Source organism: Schistocerca piceifrons, chromosome 2 (genome assembly GCF_021461385.2).
Source record: "Schistocerca piceifrons isolate TAMUIC-IGC-003096 chromosome 2, iqSchPice1.1, whole genome shotgun sequence".
In the NCBI taxonomy this organism is placed as follows: Eukaryota; Metazoa; Arthropoda; class Insecta; order Orthoptera; family Acrididae; genus Schistocerca; species Schistocerca piceifrons.
The window spans coordinates 269203882-269224933 of record NC_060139.1 but is presented as its reverse complement, the minus strand read 5'-3'; the positions used below and the strand labels follow the sequence as shown (position 1 = coordinate 269224933).

Here is a 21052-nt window from a genome sequence, read left to right as displayed (position 1 = left end):
AAGAACAAAAAAACGATTGTACAGATAGACCGACAAAAAGAAAAAGAAGGAATCTGTTTATACAATGATGAAGAATTTGAATAAATGTATAAAAGATGATGTCAGAATAAATTGGTAAATAAGATGCAATGGCTGGACTACTATAACAAACTTTCGAAGCAAGAGACGACGTAAAATGCTAGATGTGCAGGAATCGACAACAGGTGATCCAATAGAAATGAAGGAATGACAAGATACACATAGATTCCGGGAGCAGCGGAATTGAAACAGAATTGATTAAATATATATCTCCCACACTGAAACCCAAATTTCGCAGACCTATTAACCGATGCTGGACAAACAATATTCCAGAGGACTAACCTATTTACAAAAAAGGAGACAGAAGTAACAGCGGAAATTATAGGGGCACCACTCTGCTGAATACTAGGTATAAAATATATTCGAAACTAGTAACACAGATAGACTAACTGCTGAAAATATTCTGTCAGAAAAGCAAACGGTTTAAAATAAGGGAGGAATTTGTGGCGCATCCAAACAGTCAGAAGACTGATCACTTAAACAAAAAGTTATTAAGTCATGATTGATCTCTCGTACTTAGTCGTTTTCCAAGTCTCTCCTTTGATTGTATAAATTTATTTTTTCGAGGTGCTGTTAAAGCTTTTTTAACGATCTCTCAAACGTACACTACTAGCCATTAAAATTGCTACACCAAGAAGAATTGCAGATGATAAACGGGTATTCATTGGACATATATATTAGACTAGAACTGACATGTGATTACATTTTCACACAATTTCGGTGCATAGATCCTGAGAAATCAGTACCCAGAACAACCACCTCTGGCCGTAGTAACGGCCTTGATACGCCTGGGCTTTGAGTCAGACAGAGCTTGGATGGCGTGTACAGGTGCAGCTGCCCATTCAGCTTCAACACGATACCACAGTTCATCAAGAGTAGCGACTGGCGAATTGAGGGCGAGCCAGTTGCTCGGCCACCATTGACCAGACGTTTTCAATTGGTGAGAGATCTGGAGAATGTGCTGGCCAGGGCACCAGTTGAACATTTTCTGTACCTAGAAAGGCCCGTACAGGACCTGCAATATGCGGTCGTGCATTATCCTGCTGAAATGTAGGGTTTCGCAGGGATCGAATGAAGGGTAGAGCCACGGTTCGTAACACATCTGAAATGTAACGTCCACTGTTCAAAGCGCCGTCGGTGTGAACAAGAGGTGACCGAGACGTGTAACCAATGGCACCCCGTACCATCACGCCGGGTGATACGCCAGTATGGTGATGACGAATACACGCTTCCAATGTGCGTTCACTGCGATGTCGCCAAAGACGTATGCGACCGTCATAATGATGTAAACAGAACCTGGATTCACCCGCAAAAATGACGTTTTGCCACTCGTGCACCCAGGTTCGTCGTTGAGAACACCATCGCAGGCGCTCCTGTCTGTGATGCAGCGTCGAGGGTAACCGCAGCCATGGTCTCCGAGCTGGTAGTCCATGCTGCTGCAAACGTCGTCGAACTGTTCATGCAGATGGTTGTTCTTTTGCAAACGACCCAATCTAGTGACTCAGGGATCGAGACGTGGCCACACGATCCGTTACAGCCATGCGGATAAGATGCTTGTCATCTCGACTGCTAGTGATATGAGGCCGTTGGGATCCAGCACGGCGTTCCGTATTACCCTCCTGAACCCACCGATTCCATATTCTGCTAACAGTCATTGGATCTCGACCAACGAGAGCAGCAATGTCGCGATACGACAAACCGCAGTCGCAATAGGCTACAGGCCGACCTTTATCAAAGTCGGAAACGTGATGGTACGCATTTCTCCTCCTTACACGAGGCATCACAACAACGTTTCACCAGGCAACGCCGGTCAACTGCTGTTTGTGGACGAGAAATCGGTTGGAAACTTTCCTCATGTCACCACGTTGTAGGTGTCTCCACCGGCGCCAACCTTTTGTGAATGCTCTGAAAAGCTAATCATTTGCATATCACAGCATCTTCTTCCTGTCGGTTAAATTTCGCGTCTGTAGCACGTCATCTTCGTGGTGTAGCAATTTTAATAGCCAGTAGTGTATGATTTCAGTAATAAGTGTCAGCCATTATGTCCTTGAGGTCTGTTTATGGAAAAATAATGCTAATTATCTGTATCCAGAGACAATTATAGTCGAAAGCTGAGATCAGTTCCAGGAATGAGGGGTTCGCAGAAGGTCGGAACCATAAGGTTGTGAGTGACGCTAGGAGATGAGAGGCCGCGAGCTCGTGTAACCGCCGACCTTGAGCGCCGGTTCCCCTCTGGCAGCTGCGCCGTAAATAGCGAGCGCTGCCGGTTAATGCCGCAGTGCGAACCCGACTTCCAGCATGGACGACCGCTGGGTGATCGACGTGTCCGCCGCCTCGCTGCCTCTGCTGCTGTTTCTGCTGGTCGCCACGGGCCCTGCCAGTGAGTACACACACACACACACACACAATCACATATGCACGCACACGCACATATCAGCATTCCTGGCCTTTTGGCTGTTACAGCCGATATTGTCGTTCTTTGTGTCAATGTAATAGTGAAGTCTCACACCATTGCATGCTATAAGAACCAGTGGATTGGAAAGACTGTTTTAGAGATCAGCCTTCTAACGGATTGTAACAACGAGCAACTAAGAAAATCGCACGCGAGTTACATGAGCAACACATCTACAGAATCTGGAGGAAAGTAGCGAGAAAGACTGAATATATTCACATGGCTGAATCTGGTACGTGTGGAGACTAAGGTTTCGCTAATTCACTCGATGTGCAACACTTCTTCCATGAAGAACCTTAACTGAAGGTTGCGTATACAGAATGTGTTAGCGTTCTGACTGCAGATACTGTGATCGTTGTATCTTAATAAGTACCCACTACAGTGTGTTACTTGTTTTTCCTTTGCCTCTAACAGTGTTCCCGCAAACTCGTCACTTTCTTTACTACCTGATGTTTTCTGCACTGTCGTAACTGCACCACTTAGTGGACTACGGCTGTCAATATAGACTAATTGTTTTGCGTCCCTGTGTCCACACTTTAACACCTGACCTGCTGCCCAGGGAAACTAATGGGTTGCTCTGTCACACGTACTTAAAGATACTAACCAACCTAAAAGCATATGACAGGTAACAGCTACAATTATTAGTCTGCAAATGACATAAATACTGATGTAATATTATTCGATATACCGTACTCAGTCACCAGTAGATATATCTGCACTTACACGTGTATATAACCACACTGAACAAAATGTTAGTTACTTGTTAACAGAGCGCACAGATATGTTTGAAACACGATAGATGGTGTGTAACTCCTACCAGACAATCAAGTGACCACCGACACCAGGCGTAAATGACGGCAGTGAGTGGCGTGTATGCGACAATCGGTTGGATAGAATCAGAAGGATCGAAGCTGAGACGTGACAGAATGGAAGAAATGGATCATTATGTTTAGGCATACTCGTAATTATATCGTTCTCTGATCTGTTGGGCTGTCGATGTCCAATGTGTCAACCAGGAACGGTGTAGTATACAAAGGCGTGTAAAGAAAGTAACGTGCATTCAGTCGATCGCGGAATGGAAATAACAGTGAAATATCCGATAAACTTTGCGAAATGTACTGGACAGTGTGTCTAGTATGCCCGTCGATCGCATCACGTCACTCTTTCTCATTTCTGAGCGCATAAAGATGCCTGGGAAATAATGCCTCCCGCCAAGGGTGAGTGCCTGCTGTGAGATTTCCCCTGATTTTTGTCAGCCCAAACAACGTAACTACCATGCATTTCCTTGTTGACACTTAAAGTTCACGAACTTCTGAACACATTGTGCATATTACCAAATTTCTGTCATCGACAGACAGCCATATTAGTCTTTCACCAGTTTTGAAATCGTGGTAAAGGAACACAATTTCCAACTATAATGTCAAGCCCTCTATTACCCCCAATCCTGTCTTGAGACTTCTTACAGTTTTGAGTCCTCAAAGAGTCAACATCTTTGTCTTTGTTAGTACCATCGTTAACGTTATTTTTTTAATTCTCTGACTATTCTGTTTTACCACGTCTGCTAGTATCCTGACCACCAACGTTTGCATATATATCCGGTAACGCACCGCTGTTAAGGAACGAGAAATTCTGCCTTGCTTGGAAGATATGCTGCTATGCCGTAGATCTCGGAGCCACTCAACTCACCAATAATGCTACTTACCACGGTAACTCGCAAGTAACGGATGTCGGAGCTTAGATTAATGCAACAATGGCAACACGAGAATGACGATTTAGTTTGAAACGTTTAAACGTATAACGCTTCTTCCAGAATTAATAATCAAACGTATTAACGTTAAAACAGTGATAGTGTATTAATACATTCTCAGTATGACTCCATAAATTTAAATTAAATGTTAAGTTTTACATACCCAGTGAACATGAAGTAAATACCACTGGTTCAAAATGGTTCAAATGGCTCTGAGCACTATGGGACATAACATCTGAGTTCATCAGTCCCCTAGAACTTAGAAGTACTTAAACCTAACTAACCTAAGGACATCACGCACATCCATGCCCGAGGCAGGATTCGAACCTGCGACGCAGCGGTCGCGCGGTTCCAGACTGAAGGGCCTAGAACCGCCTGGCTGGTATGGCTGATTTGAAATAAGAGGATGGGATGGTCTAATGGTTTGATACGGTAAGGGGGGAAGCCGTCTCCCCCCTTTGCTAATCGCACAATGGTGGGGGTAGTAGCGCAGCCGCCCTCCCGTGTCCCCCGCAGGGTCCTCGTTCGGCCACTACTATGAAGGCTGAAGAAGACCCGATGGATTAGTCCGGTCTCAGTTAGAATTTTCTAGTTCCAGGGGCGAAACTTGTGACTAATCCTAGTGAATCAAAAGCATTAAAGTTTTGTGATTATTAGACACTTCTGAGAGGCGACACCACAGTATTCACGATTCACCACCAGGTCAAGCCTCACATTAAGCAGCGAAGTATATGCAAGTCTTCGGGATTTCCCGTCAAATGTTAACTCAGACGCTTCGTGACTCACAAATTCACATTGGTGTGCTGTTATGACGCAGTCTACACTTGCCAGGTAGCGCCAGGCATAGATTCTGGGGACGTCGTTACGACTTTCATGATTTTTGTAGACAGAAAAGACAGTTCCGCACGGAATAGTTATCACAAAAGTAAGATAGCTAACTAAAATTGTCTCGAATTTATAGTCGCACCAAGTGGTTAATATAACCACCAACCGCTTCAAGTGGTTACGTATCCACTAGCCAGTCACTACTTGGCTATGACCGAGATTACTCAGCCGAAAGTTCGTGTATGTATTACCACTTTACGCGCTTGCTAGGCTGAGAAGCTTTTATTAAGCCATATCACCCTGAGACCAAGCATTAATTCAAGTCACTAAGCTGTACCTCGAAGTCTACATCAGATGATAAACTATAAAATGCGCCTCTCAACGGTTAGGCGATCTCTGTTTGTCCTATTCATGGCCGTCCATCTGCATCTGGAACTCCGCATCTGCATCTACATTTATACTCTGCAAACCGTCGTGAGGTATATGGCAGAGGGTAGGTCCCACTGTAACAGTTATTGAGGACCACGTATGGAGCGCGGAAAGAATGGTTGTTTGAATGCCTTTGTGCTCGCAGTAATTATTCTAAGCCGGCCGAAGTGGCCGCGCGGTTCTGGCGCTGCAGTCTGGAACCGCGAGACCGCTACGGTCGCAGGTTCGAATCCTGCCTCGAGCATGGATGTGTGTGATGTCCTTAGGTTAGTTAGGTTTAACTAGTTCTAAGTTCTAGGGGACTAATGACCTCAGCAGTTGAGTCCCATAGTGCTCAGAGCCATTTTTGAATTATTCTAATCTTATCCTCACGATCTCTATGTGCATGATACGTAGGATATTGTAGTGTCTTCCTAGAACAATCATTTAAAGCCGGTTTTTGGAACCTTAACAGATTTTCTTTACGTCTGTCTTCAAGAGTTTTCCAGTTCAGTTCCTTCAGTATCGCTGTGACACTCTCTCACAGATCAAATAAACCTGTGACCATTCGTGCTGCCCTTCTCTGTATACGTCCAATACCCTCTGTCATCCCCATGTGGTACTTTAGAGCAATATTCTAGAACAGGCCGCATGAGTGATTTGTAAGCAATCTTTTTTGTAGACTGACTGTACTTCCCCACTATTCTACCAACAAACCGAAACCTAGTACCTGCTTTACCCATGACTGAGCCTACGTGATTATCCCGCCTATGTGACCATTCCATTTCATATCCCTTCAAAATGTTACACGGAGGTATTTGTATGAGTTGGCCGGGTCCAGCAATGACTGATATTATAGTCAGAGGCTAATACGATTCTTTTGTGACATGCACAATTTTACATCTCTGAACATGTAAAGCAAGTTGCCAGTCTTAACACCACTTTGAAATTTTATCGAGATCTGGCAATATTTATGCAGCTTCCTTCTTCCGCTAGTACTTGATTACAGATAACGATATCAACTACAAAACGTTTGAGGGTACCGTTAATATTGTCTGTAAGGTCATTAATATATAACATGAACAGCAAGGGAGTCAATACACTTCCCTGGAGCACACCTCAAGTTGGTTCTACACTGACGATGTCTCTCCATCCAAGACAACATGCTGTGTCCTCCCTACCAAAAAGTCATCAATACAGTCACAAATTTCACTTGATACCCCATACATTGGCAATAAGCGTACGTGTGATACTGAGGCAAATGCTTTTCGGAAATCGAGAAATACAGCACCTACATGATTGCCTTGATCCAAAGCTTTCAGTATATTACGTGAGTTTGGTTTCGCATGATCGATGTTTTCGAAATCCTTATTGGCTGGCATTGAGGAGGACATTCTGTTCAAGATACCTCGTTATGTTTGAGCTCCAAATGTGTTCTAAGATTCTACAACGAATCGATTTATATTCGAAGGTAGTTATGTGGGTGACTTTTACTACCCTTCTTGTAGTCGGGTGTGGCCAGTGTTTTTTTCCAAGAACAGGTCACGGTTTTTTGTTCGATGGATCTACGACAGATTATAGGTAGAAGAAGGGCTAACTCAGCCAAAAATTCAGTATAGAATCTGACAGTAATTCCATCGGGCCCTGGAGCTTAGTGTTACAATAGCGATTTCAGTGGTTTCTGAACACCACTGATGCTAATATTTATTTTATTCATGTTTACTGCGGTACGGAGATTAAATTGGGGCAATTATCCTGAGTTTACCTTTGTAAAGGAACATTTGAGAGCTAAGCATTTGCTTTCCTATCCTCCGTTTCAGTTCCTGTCTCATTCGCTAGAGACTGTGTGGCGAAGTGGTACGTTGGAAAATTTCCACTCACCTCGTGGAAAATCTCTTCTCACGAGCATGCGTCCTTGAAGTCACTGAAATGCAGTTCTCAGCCGGAATAAGCTACAGAAAAAACAGCTGGACACCTCGTAGCCCCAAGTCGCATTAAAAATTGTGTTGTCCGTCGAAGGAATAGTTAAATTAAAGCATTTATGTGCGTAAAATTTCGCTCTGTTGCGGTAAGCTTGCATACACCAGTTACGACCAAGTCTTACTCCACACGCACACCTCATTCATAACCGTAGTCAGTTTATGGTAATTATTAACTATCTTTTCACCGAAAGTTTACAAACGGATAGTTTCTTTCAGAATAGCTCACTCAAACGTTAGTATAATCAGCCTCACTTAACAAAATGTTCACGTTCGCGAGTAAGCAACACGCCACGCGGAACTTAAGCTGTTCCAGCACCAAAAGCTCTGAAATTTACGCCGTGCATTAAATCGAACTCTCTCCCACACTTTACGGCACTTCTCAAAGATTTTGGTAGCGAAATATTACAATATTAATCATTTCCCCGGTACGGATGATTAACACACACGTTATCCTCGCACGTTCCTTCATTGTATAGTATGAAAACTTCACATAAAACATTATGTCACATTCACACCTTCATTTAGTCTCATAACTATGCACAATTATAGTAGTAATTAATAAATAGAAAATAAAACAAACAGACCTCCAGTATTTTGACTGCAGCTCAAAGATCGTGCGTCAGCTAGTGAGCTCTACCAGATCGCATAGAAACTTCACACTCTCGGTGTCGGGCATATTTGCAAGCATGTTATCTGCCTGTAATGTCCCATCTAAGTAGGCACGATGTCAGGTGCTACACCTCAACTAGACACTAACTTTGGTGGCACAAACAACAGTTACATATGACCAGTTGAATTGTTCAACTGGGTACATACAGCGTGACAATTATTGAGCTACATGAAATAAACTCGTCATAACTTCTAAACTGTTTGCGTCAGGACGCTCAAACTGCTCGATTTGATGCAGGGCATGATGGTAATTAGTACGTGCCTTGTTGTCGGCAATTTGCACTTGAAAATGTCACGTGGGCCTGAGAGTGTAACGTTTGTGAGGGGCTACTATGAGAGCAATAACAGCCCAATTGCTGCTTAAAGGAAGTTTGCGACCGAGTTCAAGCTGATGACAACCGGTCCGAGTGTGCTAACAATCAAGAATTTGATTGGCAAGTTTGCGAAAACGGGTAGTGTTCGTGGTGACAGTGTTGGCGTTGTCTGTCGTCCAAAAAGGGTGAAAACGCCTGAAAACGTCAAAAACACACGCGCTGTGTTTCAAACCAGACCCAGGAAATCGAGCAGACGAGGTGCACAACACGTGGAAATCAACCAAGAGACACTGCGATAAATTGTTGAAGACCTCCATCTCTCCTCATAACAAAATTCAAACCCATCAGTCAATAATTCCCAGGGCTATGGAACACTGGTTGTGTTTCGCAACACTATTGTCCACAGAATTGACGAATAGGACTTTGATGTGAATATGGTTTGGTTTAGCGACCAAGCCCATTTTTATTTGGATTGGTTCATCAATAAGCAAAACTGGAGCATTTTGGGGACTGAGAATCCGCATTTCGCGATCGAGAAGTCTCTTCACCCTCAACAGGTGACAGTGTGGTGCGCAATGTACAGTCATGGAATAATCAGTGCGATATTCCTTGATGGCACGGGGACTACCTAACGGTATGTGAAGGTTTTGGAAGAGGATTTCATCCCCATTATCCAATGTGACCCTCATTACTACAAGAAGTGGTTAACGCAAGACGGAGCTCGACTCCACCGAAGCAGAAACGTGTTTTATGTTCTGGAAGAGCATTTTAGGGACCGTTTGTACACAGAAGCTACTGGTATTGGCCTCGATTGGCCGCCATATTCTCCGGATCTGAACACATGCGACTCCTTTTGTAGGGCTGTGTTAAAGACAAGGTGTACAGCAATAACCCCAAAACCATTACTGAGCTGAAAACAGCCATTCAGGAGGTCACCGACAGCATCGATGTTCCGACACTTCAACGGGTCATGCATAATTTCGCTATTCGACTGCGCCACATCAACGCCAATGATAACAGGCATATTGAACATGTCATAACCTAAATCCGAACAACTGACTTTCGAAGTCAGTAACCGAATCACACATAGGTGAATGGTGTATACTTTCTTCATCATGCGAATAAACCTGATGTAAAGAAACACAAACGCGATAATTGGTAGCACCAGTGGCACACGTACACCGGCGTTGTTGCGCTCTTGTAAGTAGGCCCTACTTGTATGTTAGATATCATGGTACTAAGTTACGGTAAATGAAGCTTTAAGATATTTTAATGTATTAACAGTCATCAACGTTTTTCTTAATCATGCTTTAGCTATGTAATTTTTATTTCAACAATTGTGTACAGTCGCAGTCTCTGTACTGTTGGGCTCCGATGTCGCGCTGTTAATACGCAGTGTGAAAAAGTCTGAGGCTGCTTCCTATTCTGTAATGAAAAAAGTGCGTGGGAAATCGTTAAACAGAGGCGAGAGGCCAGTTGTTCTTAATCTTTTTCACAAGTCTAATGTTAAAAAAGTCCTGAAGGTGTACTAGAAGCTGTATTTTTTATAGTTAAAGCATTTTATAAAACGGCATACATAGCGTTGCAGAATGGTAATCTAATACAGTTCACGGAGCGACCGTTTAAATCTCGTTATGATCTTCCTTTTTTTCATTTTATTTTGAGCACTTACACCTGTAAAATTCATCAAATTTATGCTAATTAACACATATCTAATCATCATATGAAAAATACACATCGTCTTCTTTTTAGTTTCAAATTGAATGCAATTTTCCCGTTTCCATTGCAAATATAAATTCTGAATTTATATATTTTGTAAAATATTATTAATAAATGTTGTTTATGTTAATGAAACATAACAAATTAAATTTTAGGACAAAAATGAAAGATCAAAATTATTCTTTATTTGCGCTACGCCAATTCTTTTCCACCACAGACGTGGTCTCATGCGAGCCAGAGCGATAAGCGACGTAGAAACACAAAAGCAACAAGTTTCGCAGCATCGACCACGCCATACAAATACTGATTTTTTACCGTACCACTGCATTATTAATCCAACAGAACTGATCTGGTGCCAAGGTAAATTCTGTCGCGAGAAATAACAAGGCATTTAAACTGTCAGACGTACTGGAACTAACGCACGAAGCTTTGTCTCACGTCACTGCCCAACGCTAGTGGGATACAGAACGGCACGTCGTAAGAGAAGACGAGAAAACGTGGCACTTGGCGGCTTCGTGGGCTGTGCTGTTGATAGACTCGTTATAAACGCAGCAGATGACAGGTCCAGTACCGAAATGTATTTCTCGGACTCGGATGTGGAAGGAGTTCAGAGAGTATCCCAGACAACTATCTGTGAGTAATACCTTCAGTGGCGTCAATGGTTAACTACACGGTGGAATCACTGCAATTCAATTTTGCATCACATAGCTCACTCAAAGGAATTACTCATCTACATCTACATCTATATGATTACTCTGCAATTCACATTTAAGTGCTTGGCAGAGGGTTCATCGAACCACAATCATACTATCTCCCTACCATTCCACTCCCGAACAGCGCGCGGGAAAAACGAACACCTAAACCTTTCTGTTCGAGCTCTGATTTCTCTTATTTTATTTTGATGATCATTCCTACCTATGTAGGTTGGGCTCAACAAAATATTTTCGCATTCGGAAGAGAAAGTTGGTGACTGAAATTTCGTAAATAGATCTCGCCGCGACAAAAAACGTCTTTGCTTTAATGACTTCCATCCCAACTCGCGTATCATATCTGCTACACTCTCTCCCCTATTACGTGATAATACAAAACGAGCTGCCCCTTTTTGCATCCTTTTGATGTCCTCCGTCAATCCCACCTGGTAAGGATCCCACACCGCGCAGCAATATTCTAACAGAGAACGAACGAGTGTAGCGTAAGCTGTCTCTTTAGTGGACTTGTTGCATCTTCTAAGTGTCCTGCCAATGAAACGCAACCTTTGGCTCGCTTTCCCCACAGTATTATCTATGTGGTCTTTCCAACTGACGTTGTTCGTAATTTTTACACCCAGGTACTTAGTTGAATTGACAGCCTTGAGAATTGTACTATTTATCGAGTAATCGAATTCCAACGGATTTCTTTTGGAACTCGTGGGGATCACCTCACACTTTTAGTTATTTAGCGTCAACTGCCACCTGCCACACCATACAGCAATCTTTTCTAAATCGCTTTGCAACTGATACTGGTCTTCGGATGACCTTACTAGACAGTAAATTACAGCATCATCTGCGAACAACCTAAGAGAACTGCTCAGATTGTCACCCAGGTCATTTATATAGATCACGAACAGCAGAGGCCCCAGGACGCTTCCCTGGGGAATACCTGATATCACTTCAGTTTTACTCGATGATTTGCCGTCTATTACTACGAACTGCGACCTTCCTGACAGGAAATCACGAATCCAGTCGCACAACTGAGACGATACCCCATAGGCTCGCATCTTGATTAGAAGTCGCTTGTGAGGAACGGTGTCAAAAGCTTTCCGGAAATCTAGAAATACGGAATCAACTTGAGATCCCCTGTCGATAGCGGCCATTACTTCGTGCGAATAAAGAGCTAGCTGCGTTGCACAAGAACGATGTTTTCTGAAACCATGCTGATTACGTATCAATAGATCGTTCCCTTCGAGGTGATTCATAATTTTTGAATACAGTATATGCTCCAAAATCCTACTGCAAACCGACGTCAATGATATAGGTCTGTAGTTCGACGGATTACTCCTACTACCCTTCTTAAACACTGGTGCGACCTGCGCAATTTTCCAATCTGTAGGTACAGATCTATCGGTGAGCGAGCGGTTGTATATGATTGCTAAGTAGGGAGCTATTGTATCAGCGTAATCTGAAAGGAACCTAATCGGTATACAATCTGGACCTGAAGACTTGCCCTATCAAGCGATTTGAGTTGCTTCGCAACCCCTAAGGTATCTACTTCTAAGAAACTCGTGCTAGCAGCTGTTCGTGTTTCAAATTCTGGAATATTCCATTCGTGTACCTGGTGAAGGAATTTCGGAAAACTGCGTTCAATAACTCTGCTTTAGCGGCACAGTCGTCGGTAACAGTACCATCGGCACTGCGCAGCGAAGGTAATGGCTGCGTCTTGCCGCTTGTGTACTTTACATACGACCAGAATTTCTTCGGATTTTTACTCCGTGCTTACGTTACGAATTTCCACTACTCTCTTTTTAATAGCAGTACTATGTTAGCTGAGGACGAGAATATTTTATGCTTTTGTCCCCTCCGAATCACACAGTATTGCTGGAGTTTTGCAAAATATTGTTTTATTCTCGTTAAAAAGTAAATGATATTCGAATCTATATTGTTTCTTTGCTCGTCTCTTTTTACGTCTTATCTGCAACCACTCGCGTCACTGCAGGTTATCTGGACCAGCTGGCTGGCCTGTGATGTTCGAGATAAATGCGCTGGTAAAGCTGTTGACCCGTATTATATCGCTCAGTGTGCGGGTGTGGAGAGCATAAAACATATCCCTGTTATCTTACTTTACCGTACACGAGACAGCTTGGCAACAACCTAATCCACCTAAAAAATAATTCACTTTTTTTATCAGTCACACTGGAACCTCCATAATTGATCATATTATTTGCACAGAGCAAATTGCTAGTCATTAAAATATGGTACACCATCTCCAGTGACCATCTCCCCATCATTATAAAAACAACGGCTATTACCCACGCCAAAAACGACATCCACAATGGAAGACTAAAGTTTCATCCACTACAAAAATCTTAATACACAAGACTTCAGAACAGAAATTTTAAGCAAAAAGCCTAACAGATATTAATACTGCTGAAGGCATTGACAAATATTGCCAACCAATCGTCCAAACGACACCATCTGATATCAGTAAGAACGCATAAAAAAAACCATAATAGAACACAAAGGCAGACTTCCTACATGTATTCTTAACCTAATCAAAGGAAAAAGAAAAATATGTAGATAAATTAAACGACAACCTAATCAAAGAACTAAAACGGAATGAAACTATCTTAACAATAAAGTTAGATCAGACATTCGCTAACTCAGAGCAAGTGTATAGGAACTTGAGTCACAAGGACTTGACCCACGTAATCCCGCTCTCTTTTGGAATAAATTCGAGAGAACCATGGACAAAACTGTCACCGAAGAGCCGACTTTACAAACTGATAACCACATGACGGTGGAAGAACGGGAGAAAGCTGAAATATTCTGCCATTTATTCGAAAAAATACACGCTCATCCACAGGACCCCCGATTTTCGACAACCACGATGAAATTACTACTAGGGAAAATCATTCACTTCTATACAAAAATACCACACCAGCCATCAACCACTATTGAAAGAAATAATCGAATATCGGATAGCCTCTCTCACACTGAGCGGCAAAAATACAGCTCCTGGAAATGGCGGCGTTCGTCGATTTCACCACTTCGGTGTAATGCTAGAGAGGCTTTAGGCACGCAGTTATCTTTTCGCTCCGAGTTGAAGTAAATCTGGAACACATTTGTGACACTGCAATCGCGAATTTTGAATATACAGTTCACGATTATGCCGCCATATCACGGTATGTAAATTACACAACATTCCCTCGCGACAACTTCTGATATCTTCAAGTGGTTGCAGCTGACACGTAGTACTTTGTAATTGCTGTTGTCCTAACCTCAGTGATGTCGAAACTGTGGAACTGACACAATACAAATAGACGACAAATCGGGTTCGATTCCCGGCGGAGTCAGGGATTTTCTCTGCCTCGTGATGGCTGGGTGTTGTGTGATGTCCTTAGGTTAGTTAGGTTTAAGTAGTTCTAAGTTCTAAAGGACTGATGACCATAGATGTTAAGTCCCATAGTGCTCAGAGCCATTTGAACCATAGACGACAAACCCGAAAAACCGTATGTTCAATACGACCGCCATAGAACCTGTAGCACCGAACAATATGTCTCTTATACGGTGGCGAACAACAAGTTAAGCACTTTAACAGAGGTTTCTTACATTTCTGTTTCAGGTTCCCAGACGTCATTATGCAGAGTACAGGACTGCCCCAACTACAGAACCATGCGATACTACGAGGAGGTGGGCTGTGTTCCCAGTGCTACCGGCGGTAACTGCTGTCCAACGCACTTTGACTGCAGTGAGTACCATATAATGAACTGGGAGCACCCAATAAATGCAGTTGCAGGATATCAACACATGACACGGGCGAAGGCTGCAGTATATCGGCCAGCCGTGGCTGAACACTAGATAGCTAACAGCTTGATTTATAAGCAGCTTATAGACGGTATAGTCACATTAATTAACCACTGCCTACGTCGACGTCAACGTGCAGTAACCACTCACAGACGCCAGTTGGCAGCACTACCAGTAGAGGACATACACTGAAGCGCCAAATATACAGTCATCTAAACAGGCAGAATACGGTGCTGCAGTCGACAACGCCTAAATATAACAGTTGTCTGGCGCAATTGTTAGATTGGTTGCTGCTGCTACAATGGCACACTATCAAGATTTAAGTTAGTTTGAACGTGGTGTTATAATTGGCGCACGAGCGATGGGAGACAGCATCTCCGAGGTGGCGGTGAAATGGGGATTTTTCCGTATGAACGTTTCACGAGTGTACCGTAAATATCAGGACCCTCGTAAAGAATCAAATCTGCGGCATCGCTGTGGCCGGAAATAGAACGGGACCAACGAAGACTGAAGAGAAGCGCAACCCTTCCGAAAATTGCTGCAGATTTCAATGCTGGGTCGTCAACAAGTGTCAGCATGCGAACCATTCAACGAAACATCATCAGTATGGGGCTTCGGAGCGAAACCCACTCGTGTACCCTTTATAACTGCAGGACACAAAGCTTTACGCCTCGCCTGGGGCCATCAACATTTACATTGGACTGTTGATGACTGGAAACATGTTGGCTGGTCGGACGAGTCTCGTTTCAGATTGTATCGAGCGGATGGACGTTTACTGGTGTGGAGACGACCTCATGAATCCATGGACCCTGTATGTCAGCAGAGGACTGCTCAAGCTGGTGGAGCTCTGTAATTGTGTGGAGCTTGTGCAGTTGGAGTGATGTGGTACTCCTGCTACTCCTAGATACGACTCTGACAGCGTCACGTACGTAAGCGTCCTGTCTGATAACATGCATCCATTCACGTCCATTGTGCATTCCGACGGACTTGGGCAATTCGAAAAGGAGAATGCGACATCCCACGCGTCCAGAATTGCTGCAGAATGGTTCCAGGAACACTCTTCTGAGTTTAAACACTTCCGGTGGCCACCAAACTCCCCAGACACGAACATTATTGAGCATATATGGGATGCCTTGCAACGTACTGTTCTGAAGAGATCTCCACCCCCTCGTACTCCTGCGGATTTATGGACAGTCCCGTGTGAAAATTAGTTTGCTAACAGTGATGTTTATTGAACAAAAAGCGGTCGTGACATAAGTGTACCTTGCAGAGGAAATTTCCCATCGCACCCCCTCAGATTTAGTGGTAAAATGGCCCGGTGGATAGCCCGTCAACAACTGTAAACAGATCAAGCATAAAAACAGGAAGAAATTGTACTGAACTTTACGTTGGTTATAGAATATGAGCCAAGTAGTAAATATATATTACCGTCACAGGTAAATGTGGTGAATTATGAGCGCAGGGGAGAGACCTCTCAAAAAAAAAAAAAAAAAAAAAAACGGGCGTGAACTATGTTGGAGCAAAGGAATTCAAGATTCAAAACTTCCCAAACAGAACGCAGGAATCATAACATGTGGTACTTTTGCACGTCTGGAGGTCCCTTCCTTACACTTCACTGGTGCAAACGAACGTTACATCACGAAACAGACACAAATTTGAATACAGCGCACAGACACGTCAATTACAGGACGGTCAGCTCGTAATTTTGTGAAAAAAAAGGTGTACAATGAAGGCTTTCACGGCCGGATGTTTCACCTGCCGAGAATCCTTAAGGGTTGTATGGCCGTGGTCCATGGAATTCTTCTATCCCTGAGTTTCGTCCAAAGCTACGTTGGACATCTTCGGAGGTGCTCTTGGTTGTGCTGAATCTTGCCGACTGACGAGTGGAAAGTGGGCGTGGTCTGGATTTAACGTGATAGAGATAAACCTTGTCAAGGATAAAATATAACTATCGATCATAGTACGTCAAAGATAAAAACATCTCATCGACTCTGTAGCGCCACTGTCCATATATCACTGAGTTTCATAGCTCCTTCCTTTCTGTTAAAATTATCTCTCTGTTTATATATTTCGATGGCTCCTCTATATAGCCGTGGATAATAGTTCGTCATAGTACATAAAACTTCAGTTTCCGAAAATTTCACTACGTGAGCACCCGACTGAATAGCATGTTCCGCCACGGCTCACTTGTCCGTTTTCCCTAGTGGGCAAAGACTTTTATGTTCCTTCAACCGTGCGTTCATCCTTCTCTTTGTAGTTCCAATGTAGACCCTACCACATGTACACGGAATCTTGCATACACCACTTGCAGCAGAGGGGGTCGTTTGTAGTTAACGGAACGACGTGCTTGGCCTATTTTCTTTGTTGGTCTGAAAATCGGTCGAACCTTATGTTTCCTTAAAATCTTGCCTATTTGATCCGTTACTTCTTTGATGAAGGGTAAAGAAACCGTGTTCTTCCATCGCTGCGTCCTATCGTTGTCCTTAGGCCTCCTGTTATTCGGTCGCAAAAAAATTGTAGGTCACGAGGGAGTTCCGAACACGAATCTACTCCTTCACCGTTCAACACGGTGACTACACAACCAAGACGCGATGGTTCTTGTAGTGCACTAGATGTTGAAAATCCTTAGCTTCAACTGTTCCTGTTTCTATTTTGTTCCTTTTTTCACAGTTCAGTATAACTTCTTCCTATTTTCATGCTTGACGTGTGTTCAGTTTTTGACGGGCTATCCACTGGGCCATCTTACCTCGAAGTCTGAGGGGATTGCGATGGGGAGTTCCCTTGTTAATACGGCTGTGATGTTTCTTATTAATATTAGCATGAACTAGTTATCGCAAGATGACAATCCTCTCTCTCCAGGAGTGCTAGTGAAGTAAGGTCTTCCATCGATAGCTCAGGTTCTGTGTTCGAATCCTAGTCCGTCACACAGCTTAGCCCTGTCAATACGTTTAATATTCCGAAGTTGAATGTGCTGTCTGGCTTCCTTCTGACTCGAATGCTCTGTGTCAGCTGTACATAGTACTCAATGGGGAAAAAATGCACGCCTGATACCTGCCCACACAAACTGCAGCAGGCACACTGATCAGTCCTGTTCTGCCGTACCATTTCAAGTGTTCTCGTGTTATACTGCACAGGTTAGTTTATAAATGTTGCACCTCTACCCTGAACATCAAGCAGCTTGTAAGAAATTAGAGAATTGTGTTCACGTTTAGTTACACGGTTAAGTTAAATGTTTCCCTATTGAGCCGTTAACCGATTTACTCTAAGATTAAAATTGATTATGTTAATTTTCTTTGTTAATTCTTAGCTAATTTAATTGTAAATAAAGTACTATGGAGTCCTAATAATTATGAAATAAATATATAGAAAAGAAAGACAAAATCAAAACATGGCCGTTGCAAAGAAGATGGAAAATAATAGTAAATCGTTGCTATAATTAAACTTTTGGTGCGTGAGGCACTGTAGATGGAAAACTGTTAACCGTATGGGTACAAAACTTCCTAGTAATGACATTCTGACTGTGTGGTGCAGGGCTTGCGCTGTTAGTGAAGTTAGTGTTTGGCTAGGCGTTGGGCGCCGGTACTGGTACGGCGACGTAGGGTTGCAGCACAAGCATGAGTGTGCATTACTATTGCAGACAGTCAACATGGGTCTGGACAAGGTGCGCAGAGCCTTATTCGGTAAAGCTGTTCTATCAAAGCAACAGCAATAGTGGTGTTGCTCTTTGCAAGTATCGACACGTTAAAGGAATACGGAGAGGTCCTCTTCCCGCTCCGGGATTGAAAAACATGACTCGGAAAATCGAATTAAGTAGCGACTTGGGAGTTACTCCTGGGAGAGCACATATATCGTTGAAAAAGTTACTGTTGTCATGACTGAGAATTCTGGACGCAATGTGCGATCTTCAAGCGGTGCACGAGCTGTGTCACGACAACTGAACATGCCATGGTCCACCGTTCGCAAATTGCTACGAACAGTTGTGAAATGGAATCTCTAGTGTGTTTCCAGGCGGGCATCGGCGCAGATGGTCGTCACACTGAGCAACGGTTGTAACCTGAAACGTCAACATGCTGCGGAGTAACAAATGTTACCCTCTCACGTGGAAATTAAAAAGTGTTTCCTTTAATGGTTCATTCGTTATTTCCCATACAAATATTTCCACAAATTCCGTTGACCTACGATCACTCCTTTTTTTATGGGGCCCTCTCAAGTAGCGAAAGTTTAGTAATTATCACCATGTAATTGTTTCCGCTTTTCTAATGAACGCCATACCTCTAGAATGATTTCAGTGTGTTGTCTACCGAAAGTACTGCATGGCCTAGAAAGCGTGTCTGGTTTCTCCTGCATTCTCTTTCGATCACTCACGGGCCTACAACAGTTGTAATTAGTACACGAAATGCAGTCGCGGTTGCGAATATGGACAACCATCAGCTGTGTAACGGAATGGCAACAATGAAAATTTGTGCTAGACCGGGACTCGAAACCGGATTTCCCGCTTACAGCAAGCTGTCGCCTTATCAAATGTCTGCCCTGAACGGAATATACGTAATTGATGTACGATTGCAGGTTGTAGGCACAGGGCTGACGACATACGGAAGTTTGGGTCTCGTTCTGAAGTGTGCTCGGATAGCCAAATGGTAAGGCGACCCTCGCGATAAACGGGAAATCAGGGTTCGAGTATTGGTCCGGCAGAAATTTTCATTGTCGTCATTATACAGCTGATGTTTGTCCACATTCGCAGCTGTGAATACATTTCATGATTTCATAACGGCTGTATTCGCTGTAGTGCCTGTCGTTTCGTACATAAACGAACCTCCGAAAGAACATTGCATCTTACTTCTGAACAACACGGACACTGCAGTATCGTATTACAATTTGTTGTTTAAGTATTTCATCAAATGAGTTGTATATTACGTTGCCGTAATATTGCAAAACATGTTACTGTATTAGTACTGGACTAGCCAGATATATCATACAAGCAACTGATGCTTCACATTTAACTGTTTGTTGTTTCCTTTCAGGTTTCCTTCTGTCGCTGGACAGGACAAAATGCCACTACGAGGGGAAGACGTACGAACCTGGCGCAGATATCTCGGGCGTAATCAAGTCTGTGTGCACCCCAGTGTGTAGCTGCTTCGGTCTCACCGAAGGACCCTCGAGGTTAGTAAAGGCATTCAGAATACACGTTGTAGCAATGTAGTCACTCTAAGCAGTAACTGCGTCAGCACTTGCAGCAGAGCATAACAGACGTTTGGTACAAACGTCCTAATTCCTTTGACAACGGAAAAGAGAAAATCAAGTGTATCATTGTCACTGCTCCACGAAAACAATGAATACTAACTGAGACGCAATTATGTCTGGGAGAATCAAATACCACGTAGTACATTCGATGGTAAATATAGGCATAAAATGTTTTTCTGTGCTTCGATGACGGAAGGCATTAGGCGGCAAACGATTAATTACCTGAATATTAATTTTCGAATGGAATTGAAGTCCAGAGAGACGAAATAAGATTTTTACGCTTTTCCGATCACACGGTACGTTTTGACAGACACAGTGAAGGCCTTAGTAGGCCAATCTAATGGAGCGTATCTTGATTTGAAAACACGTTGACTTTTTTTTTAAGTAAGCCTGTGGTGATGGAATGTAATCGACCGTAAGTACTAGTCATGCTGGGAGAATTAGATTACGAAAGAAGACACTAAAGGTAATAATCGAGTTTCGCTATTTGGGCTGCAAAATAACTGACGACGCAGTAACGGGGTTTCAATTGCAGACTGGAGGTAGCAAGAAAAACTATACTCAAAGACAAAAATATTCTAACGACGGTTATAAATTTAAATACTGGGAAATCTTTTCTTGTCTGGAATACAGCCTTATATGAAATGAAACATTGCCGATAAACAGTACAGACAATTTGACCATAGAAGCATTTGGAACGTTGTATTACAGATGAATGGTGAAGTTTAATTGTGTTAATATGATAACCAATGTAAAGGTCCCGAATCGTGTCAAGGAATAGTTAACTTGTTTGAGGGAGGGAGTAAGAATTGAACAGGAAAACCAAGGCTGGACTGTCTGTAGTCAGCAGGTTCCAACTGCTGTAGGATGCAGTAGTCATACAGATAGTGGGACTGGTACCGACAGACTAGCATTGAGAACTTCATGAACCAATCTGAAGGCTGAACACCACAATAACATTAACGTTTGCGAGTTTCCTGTTGGTATTACTGTTTTTAATAAAGTGATGCTTGAGCTCCGAACCATACGTATATTGACTTGAAAAATTACAGTAACAAGTGGCACCTTATTCATGCGAAGACACATTCTAGGAATTAACCCGTCTTCAGGTGGACAAA

General features: G+C 43.0%; 1 protein-coding gene across 1 annotated transcript in view; it reads left to right on the top strand.

The window, feature by feature from the left end:
* The first annotated feature begins 2314 nt into the window (after nt 1-2314).
* Nucleotides 2315-21052, top strand: part of LOC124777241 — a 62508-nt gene continuing 43770 nt past the window's right edge. The window contains exons 1-3 of the mRNA XM_047252568.1: nt 2315-2458; nt 14512-14637; nt 19715-19853. Of these exons, the coding sequence (XP_047108524.1) occupies nt 2377-2458; nt 14512-14637; nt 19715-19853 (347 nt within the window). The 5' untranslated portion in view covers nt 2315-2376. The remainder of the gene's footprint in view (nt 2459-14511; nt 14638-19714; nt 19854-21052) is intronic.